The sequence below is a fragment of the Beta vulgaris genome, chromosome 4, assembly GCF_026745355.1.
Source record: "Beta vulgaris subsp. vulgaris cultivar EL10 chromosome 4, EL10.2, whole genome shotgun sequence".
NCBI classification, from domain to species: Eukaryota; Viridiplantae; Streptophyta; class Magnoliopsida; order Caryophyllales; family Amaranthaceae; genus Beta; species Beta vulgaris.
In genome coordinates, this window is record NC_079205.1 from 65,962,733 (window position 1) to 65,971,960 (window position 9,228).

Consider the following 9,228-nt stretch of genomic DNA (forward strand, 5'->3'; position numbering starts at 1 on the left):
ACCAATACTCCCACTCAACTTTTAGCACAACCTGAATGCTGCCTTTATAGTCCCTTTTACGGCATGACGTTTGACAGTATCAAAGCTATACTAATCATTGGGCTGAGTAATGTTCTACTCATGTCTCAGGAATCTACTAATATAATTTCGAAGTTATAAAACTTCTAAGTAGGTCAAGTTCGACTATGTATCAACTATACATGTCCATATGATTGATTAAACATCTCTATGTTTCCATAGCCCATGAAACGGCGCTATCAATCAATCTTATATGCTAATCCCTTTAATAAGTCATTTATGTCCAGTTTAATGACTTAGATTAGGAACTTTAATATTCTATGAATTCTGTTCACTTATGGTGTTTCATTCATCAAATCACATATTTGACAAAACCATAGAATTCAAGATATATTTTGGACATTTTATTTAATACCAAACCAAAATTAAATAAGACAAAATTTATTATCATAAACATAAATAGCAAAACCATGTCTTTACATTGTAATAAGTTTCTTAACCTAGTACAATCTAAAGCCACTCTAACATTTGCTTCAAGCCTATAGCCCTAGCGTGACACTCATGCTTGGGTTGAGGTACTGTTTAGTTAGCGGATCAGCCACGTTCTCATCCGTATGAACTTTGCAGATTCTGACACCTTCCTGTCAACTATCTCTCGAATGAGGTGATACTTCCTCATCACATGCTTGGACTTGTTATGTGACCTTGGCTCTTTTGCTTGCGCAATAGCACCATTGTTGTCACAAAACAACTCAATTCCTTCCAGAACACTAGGTACGATATCCAGCTCTGTCAAGAATTTCTTTATCCAAACTGCTTCCTTAGCTGCTTCAACTGCTGCTAAATATTCTGATTCTGTCGTAGAGTCTGCTACAGTGCTTTGCTTTGAGCTCTTCCAGCTCACTGCTCCTCCATTCAGACGAAAGACATACCCTGACTGAGAGCGGTAGTCATCTCTGTCGGTTTGGAAGCTTGCATCCGTGTAACCTTCAACAACCAACTCACTTTGTCCCCCATATACTAAGAACATGCCTTTAGTCCTCCTTAAGTACTTAAGGATGCTCTTAGCTGCAGTCCAGTGTGCTTCTCCTGGATTTGCTTGGAACCTGCTACACATGCTCAAGGCATATGCAACATCAGGTCGAGTACTTATCATGGCAACTAATAGACCCTATAGCCGAAGCATAAGGAATGCTACTCATTCGCTTTAACTCATCAGGCTCAGTCGGGCACTGACTCTTGCTAAGCGATATGCCATGTGACATGGGAACGAAACCTCTCTTCGAGTTTTCCATGTTGAACCTTGTAAGAACCTTATCAATATAAGTTTCTTGACTAGCCCAATCATCCTTCGAGACCTATCTCTATGGATTTTATTCCCAGTATGTACTCAGCTTCTCCAAGGTCCTTCATACAGAAACAACTTTTAACCATTCCTTGACTGACTCAAGCATTGGTATGTCGTTTCCCATGATTAGTATGTCATCTACATACAGAACCAAGAAGACTAAGCTGCTCCCACTAAACTTCTTGTAAACACAAGACTCTTCTTCGCTTTTGATGAAACCAAATGTTTGATTGCCTCATCAAACCGAAGATTCCAGCTCCGAGATGCCTGCTTCAATCCATAAATGGATCTCTGAAGCTTGCAAACCCTTTTAGGATTTTCTGGATCTTCAAAACCTTCAGGTTGTGTCATGTACACATCCTCATTCAAGAACCCATTCAAGAATGCGGTTTTGACATCCATCTGCCAAATTTCGTAATCTAGCAATCGCTAAAAGTATCCGAATTGATTTAAGCATTGCTACTGGAGAAAAGGTCTCATCATAGTCTATACCATGAACTTGTCTGAATCCTTTTGCAACCAGTCTTGCTTTGTAGACATAGACATTTCCATCTTTGTCTGTTTTCAATTTGAACACCCACTTGCATCCAATAGGGTTAACCCCACAGGCAAGTCAACCAGTGTCCAAACTTTATTCTCAGACATGGAGTCTAACTCGGATTTCATGGCCTCAAGCCATTTCTCAGAGTCTGGGCTCGTCAAAGCTTGTTTGTAGGTAGTAGGTTCTGAATTTTCCAAAATCATAATTTCAGAATTCTCAGTCATTAGGAAATCAACCAACCTTTTGTTTGGAATCCTTGGTCTACTAGACCTACGCGGGGTCTGAGCATCAAGAGAAACGTTCTCTTCAACAGTTTGAAGATTTTCGCTTGATTCAACTTCGAATGGGACGGTAGGAGGTTCATGCGTTGAATACGTTATCTCCTCAACATGACTTTCGTCTTGTTGGGCCGTCTCTGACATGGTGTGAGCCACGTCCAGTTGTTGCTCATCTCGAATTTCTTCGAGTTATTTTACTCCCACTTGTCTTTCTAGAAACAAATTCCTTTTCAAGAAAGACACCATCACGAGCAACAAACACTTTGTTCTCTTGACGGTTATAGAAGTAATAACCCCTTGTCTCTTTTGGATATCCCACAAAGAGACATTTATCTGACTTGGGTGCGAGTTTGTCTGATAGTAACCGCTTTACATAGACCTCGCATCCCCAGATTTTAAGAAAAGACAAGTTTGGAGGTTTTCCATTCCATAACTCATATGGAGTCTTTTCTACAGCCTTTGACGGGCTCCTATTTAGTGTGTGTGCAGCAGTTTCGAGAGCGTATCCCCAAAAAGAAATCGGTAGATCAGCAAGACTCATCATAGATCGAACCATATCTAGCAAGTGTTCGATTCCTCCTTTCAGATACACCATTTAACTGTGGTGTTCCTGGTGGAGTTAATTGTGAAAGAATTCCACAATCCTTTAGATGATCATCAAACTCTTGGCTCAAATATTCACCACCACGATCGGATCGTAGTGCTTTTATTGTCTTACCAAGTTGATTCTGTACTTCATTTTGGAACTCTTTGAATCTATCAAAAGATTCCGACTTATGTTTCATTAAGTAATATAGCCATATCTACTCAAATCATCAGTGAAGGTAATGAAGTATTAAACCCTCCCCTTGCCTTTGTGCTCATAGGACCACATACATCTGTATGTATGAGTCCTAAAAGATCGCTGGCCCTTTCACCTTTTCCAGTAAATGGTGATTTTGTCATCTTACCCATTAAGCATGATTCACATACATCAAATGATTCGAAATCAAATGATGGAATTATACCGTCCTTTTGTAACTTGTGAATGCGCTTTTGGTTTATATGACCCATTCGGCAATGCCAAATATAGGTTAGGTTAGAATCATTTGATTTTTGTTTCTTGCTATCTATGTTATAGACTTGTAATGATTTATCAAGCACATATAAACCATTTATCAAATTAGCTCTGGCATAGAACATATTATTGTAAGAAATGGAACAACATTTGTTCTTTATTTCAAAGCAAAAACCTTCAGAATCCAAAACTGAAACCGAAATTATGTTCTTAGTTATTGTAGGAACGAAATAACAATTATTTAATTCTAAAATAAGCCCAGATGGCAAGTGTAGACTATAGTCCCGACGGCAAGTGCAGCAACTCGTGCTCCATTTCCAACGCGTAGCTCTACCTCGCCTTTTGCCAGCTTCCTACTTCTTTTTAGTCCCTGCACATCATTAACTATGTGAGAACCACAACCGGTATCAAATACCCATAAAGAAGTAGAAGTCAAATTGATTTCTATAACATATATACCTGAAGTAGAAGCCCCAGACTTCTTTATTTCCTCCAAGTATATCGGGCAGTTCCTCTTCCAGTGTCCAATCTTGTGACAGTGGAAGCACTTGCTTTCCGCAGCAACCTTGGGCTTGGCGGTTGGCTTAGGTTTTTCAGCGACAGTGGCAACTTGCTTGCCTTTGTCCTTCTTTCCTGCCCATTTCTTTTTGAAACCCTTTCCCTTTTGAACCAACAGAACCTCTTTCTTTGGTTCAACCTTAGGGATGTTCCTTTCAGCATTGACCAACAATCCATGCAGCTCTTGCAAAGTCTTTTCAGACTCATTCATATTGTAGGTCATTCTGAACTGATTAAACTATCAGGAGTGAGTGGAGAATAATGTCAGTAGCCAACTCGAGCCTATAAGGAACCCAAGTCTTTCCATGTTTTCGAAAAGACCCATCATTTCGAACACATGGGGGCCAACAGCTTGACCCGGCTTCAAGTGACATTCAAGGATCTCCCTGTTAGTCTCATACCGCTCAACTCGGGCCTGAGTTTTAAACATGGCCCGCAGCTCTTGCATGATCGTGTAGGCATCCTTGGTTTCGAACCTCTTTTGGAGGTTCGGCTCCATGGCTGCTACCATCAAACAAGTGATTGGTATAGACTTATCACTAGCCTGTTTTGCACGACGTTTTTCAGCGTCAGTTGATTCATCAGTTATTACAGGAAGCGGGGTATCTAAGACGTCCTCTCGACCCTCAAACCTAGAACGAGTCTTAAGGTCCTTTCCCAATTAAGGAAATTTTCACCATTCAGTCTGTCCTTTTCCAGAAAAGGACGAATGTTGAAACCGGAGTTGTTGTTGTTGTTATTAGACATGATATCTACAGACAGAAAAATAAGGCAAAGTTCAATTTTATGTTTATAAAGCAACCTAAAACATGTAAAAGGTTTCTAGGTTGACCACCTATTCAAAATTAAAGTCCCCTATGAATAAGTGTTTTACAAGATCCTATCAACATGTAACACTAAGCAGACGGAGGCCTTATCATAACGTTACATTATCAAGGTAAGTAAACTCTTTTACTAATTATAACACTTTATAACTCTTGTTTAGATGGATAAACATCGCATGTTTAACTATCTCTTGCTTCAAAATTCAAAACGCTTTTGATAATTTTGTTAAGGACAACCAAACTAAGTTGTAAAATTCGAAATTTACCTTATATCCCAAAATTAATGATAACACCCTGCGGAGGCATGACCTATTACTATTAATTAAGGGTTTTATAAGTACTTTATGTTTGGAAAGCAAACCTTAATATTTACGGGGCCTAAGTTTATTATGTTGTTATGAATTAGTGAACTCTAGCGCTCAATAACCAACATACAATAAACTTATAAGCATTTTAAAGAATAATAAAATGCGAAAATAAAATGATCTAGTATGGCCCCTAATCCTAAGAACTAAGCATCAATGGCTCCTTCTTGGACTCTTCATGGATCTCCATCCACTTTTCCATGGGCCTTCTCTTGATGGATCTTCTTTGGATTACATAAGTATCAAAATAATTTAAATAATAACTAAATTAAATAAATTACAAAAATACTTAACGATACGCAGATCGTATTTAAAATTACAAGAATACATCACGATACGCAGATCGTATTTTCTATCTTAATTTGGGCCATACTAGTCATACATAGCAAATATATCATAATATAAAAGCCACATAATAATATCATATATTATACTTGCCAATCAATTAAAATATCAAATATTCTTAATTAAAGCAAGAAGATAAAATTTTAAGTAATATCTAATCACCTAAAGATTCTATCCCTTAAAACTAGCCTAATAATTTTAATTAGATTAAAAAATCAGATTATGGATTGAAATTTATGACCAAGTCAACTAATTGAAATTTACTTATCTTTCTCAAAATTCTGTTTTCAAAATCAAAACTTCCAAAATAAAAAAAAAAATAACTGCTGCTGCCTTGATATTAGGCACGTTTCTTTTCAAAAAATTTTTTTTTTTTTTTGTTTTGAAACTTTTCGAAAAATAGTGAAAACACAGCAGCATGAGGCTGCCTTCACGCTCAATGACCGGACTCAAACAAAACCCGGCGACCTCGCAGGCCACCTTGCCGGCGTACTTGCCGGCCTTTTTTTTTATTTTTTTTCGCGAGCCAACACCGGCGTTCTTCCTGCGGCGGCGAGCAGCACACTGCTAGCACGTCAAACGTGGTCGTTGTGGCTGCTGCCACCACCTGCTACTCCGACTACTCGCCGGCAGTCAAGCTTCACCCTTCCCGGCTTTCGCCGGCAGACCACCGGAGCCGCCACGTGGCTGCTCCTCTTCTCCCCTTTATTTTATTTTTTTTTTTCTTGAAGGATATTAAAATACAACTCTTGTAAATTTAATTAGGTGATCTTGATTAAATTAAACATAACTTTTATGCTTAATACGAAAATTAAATTTAAAATCTCTATTTTAATTAATTTTCAGATTATTCATATAATTAATCACTAATTCATATAAAAACCTTTTATGAATTCATCTTCATACATAAACGATTTTAAGCATGAAAATTAATTAATGACATGAATTTATTTTCGAAATTTAGAGATCTAAAATCAGAATTTTATAAATTTCGAAAATTAGGGTTTAGGAGGTTAAAAAAAAATTCGGCTATTAAAAAATTGAGAAAGAAAGTAATTAAAACTCTTTTTAACAAATTTCAATTAATTATTCAATCCATAATTTAATTCCTCCCCTTAATCAAATTAAAATTAATCATACAAAACTAAACTTTATGACCAAAATTCTATATGCAAGAGGCTAAAACTGATACCACTGTAGGAATATATAAGTACTATAAAGCGGAATTTCATGAATCAAATTCATAAGCACTTAAATCAGGATCACATGCATATCAATTAAGGATCACATACAAGTTTAGAAATAACCTTTGTAGCGTGATTTCCACAAAGCTTGAAAACCCGGATTGAGAATCTCAGATGTGATTCCTCTACTTAGTCCACCAACCCAGATCAACACTCCACCAATGCTAGTTGGAAAGGAAGAAACTTCTTCTTTGGTTTCTTGGAGTATAACGTGACTTTTGAAGAGAGAGAATAGGAGAGAGAAAATAATAAGAGAATAACTGACTGTTTACTTTTCTGCCTAACCCAAATATATAATAGTATTTAGGTCAGATTTCTCTCCTTATCTCCCCTCTTGGCCGGCCACCCTAGGGCCCTCTTGGGCTCTAGGTTTCTTTTGTTGATCCAAGTTTAATGTGTGACCTTGTAGGATCCGTTACATTGGGCTTCGGGTTTATTTATTTACTAATCCGAAGTTCTATAGCTTTCTCTAGCAAGACGTATAGACGACCCAATATAACGAACTTATTATCTCTATAATACGATCCATTATATATTAGTAATTGCATTTAAGTCGAGGACATAAATCCTTCAGTAATGCGTGAGGATGATGAGGTTGCAGCATCTTCCGCGCCACAATTTCCCGCCACACCTCCGCCGCAGCTGCAGCTGCAACTGTGCTACCATTTGTAAGTGTAATTCTAGAAACTACATCTTCTACCACCTTTAATAAGGTGTCAGCTTCATCTTTATTCAATCCTGCACCAACAAGTTCTTCCCTTTTCATCAACTCCATCATTGTAACAAAATTACTAACAACACTCTTTTGTCATTTGTCAGTACTATAGAGAATTGAATGGAATTTAGAACTTTGAGAAGTAGTAGTTAGGAATTTGTTGACAATTTATTATAGGTAGGGTATCAACTGGTCAAGGAAGAGTGAGATCAGAGATGACAGATGAATGAGGATAAAACAGTCTCCACGTGACTAACCTATCAAATGGAGTAGTAGTAGATTTCAGTATTTGACAATCTTTCAGGCTTTCACCAACCAACTCTTCCATTTCTATTCTCTCAATCTTTCAATTTGTGTTTCGCCAAATTTGACATGGAGGAGGAAAAATATAAACTTCAAGTCACCGTAGTTTTTTTTTTAACAGTCACAAACTAAGTGATAAGAATCGATCTTAGGATTGGAAATTGGGAGTGGTTTAGTAGTCATGAGACTTGTCATACATCTACGAATAGTATGTACACGTTATATTAAAATAATAATACATTAGACTAAATTCTAATCTCGTAGAATTAGGGAAGGATCTTAGTTAAAGTTGGTAGGGGTCTAGCCCCTTGTAATTTTTTTGGCATATTAAATATTCTTGATATTTATAAAAATTTGTAGCATAATAGTAAAAGATCCAATTTGAGATGTAAAGGTAGGAGATCCAAAACTTGGCACCACTAGTTTTTTGACCCAAGATCACCAACTGTGCAATAAAGCGATATAAATTAATACTACCTTCGTTCTTTTTTAGTTGCAATGTTTGACAAATTGCACTATTTATGTTCTCTTATTTGACCACATTTATTGATTTATATGTTAAACAAAATATAGTCATGCGGGGTCTTGTTTGATTCGTTTCGATGTAAGCTTTCATAATATCAAATTTTTATAATTTTTACCTACATACAATTAGAGATAAAACGATTTGAAATTGTACATTGGCAAGCGTGAAAGTCAAAACGTTGCAACTAAATAAAAACAGAGGTAGTATAATAATACAATGGTTGTCGGTATGAATTTCAAAATATTTCTATTAGCATTTTAGATGTAGAGGTGTGGAAGCTGAAGTATTATGTTAATAATTATTAATTTACCGCGCAAAATTTAATATATTATGTTCTAGAGTAGTTCATATTCCATTTTCTTATAATACAAAGATATTTTGTCTGTTGGAGAAATTTTCATTTGATACTAAGGTTATCAATATTATCTTTAATGTTCCAAGGTAATAGATTCAATAAGATTTTGTTGATTTAAATCAAATAAAGTAGCCAATACGCCAACCATTTTCTCTGCATCCCATGTTCAAACTTAAACAATAGAGGAAGAAAAAATCCCAGTTAGCAAAGACTTGAACAATACTTCCTCTGTTTCTAAATAAGTGCAACACTTCTTGTTTTCACGTTTGCCAATGCATTATTTTAACCATTAATATCTTCAATTATCAATAAGTAAAAATTATAAAAAGTTGATATTAAAAAAATTCACATTCAGACGAATCTAACAAGATCCCACATGACTATGTTTTTCCTAAAATGTAAATCACCAAAGCTAATTAAAGTTTAAACTGTGAATAGTAAACACTATGCAAATGTTGCACTTATTTTGAAACGGAGGAAGTATTTCTTTTTGGTGAAGAGCAAAGCAAAAACACTCTTCATCTATAGCGGTTCTTCCCCTTTTCCTCTTGGATGTTGAGAGAAAAACACTGTTGACATCTTGGGAAAAGTCAATTTTCTGATGATCATGTGAAATGGAGTTGTATTTCTCTTGGTTTCTTTCATTGTTTGATTGAGTCATTTGGAAATTTTTTTGCATTACATCCAAGAGATGAAATGAAACTGAGAGAGTATTACTTTTCTAACACGATATTTTGATCATCCAATTTAT

General features: G+C 36.1%; 1 protein-coding gene across 1 annotated transcript; it reads right to left on the reverse strand.

The window, feature by feature from the left end:
• Nucleotides 1–3,338: 3,338 nt before the first annotated feature.
• LOC130591318 (uncharacterized) lies at nucleotides 3,339–4,032 on the reverse strand. The gene is made up of 2 exons (XM_057394584.1): nucleotides 3,702–4,032; nucleotides 3,339–3,612 (listed from the first exon to the last, which is right to left on the reverse strand). The coding sequence occupies exons 1-2, from the start codon at nucleotides 4,021–4,023 to the stop codon at nucleotides 3,596–3,598; spliced, it is 339 nt and encodes a 112-aa protein (XP_057250567.1). The 5' UTR covers nucleotides 4,024–4,032; the 3' UTR covers nucleotides 3,339–3,595.
• Between the last annotated feature and the right edge of the window lie 5,196 nt (nucleotides 4,033–9,228).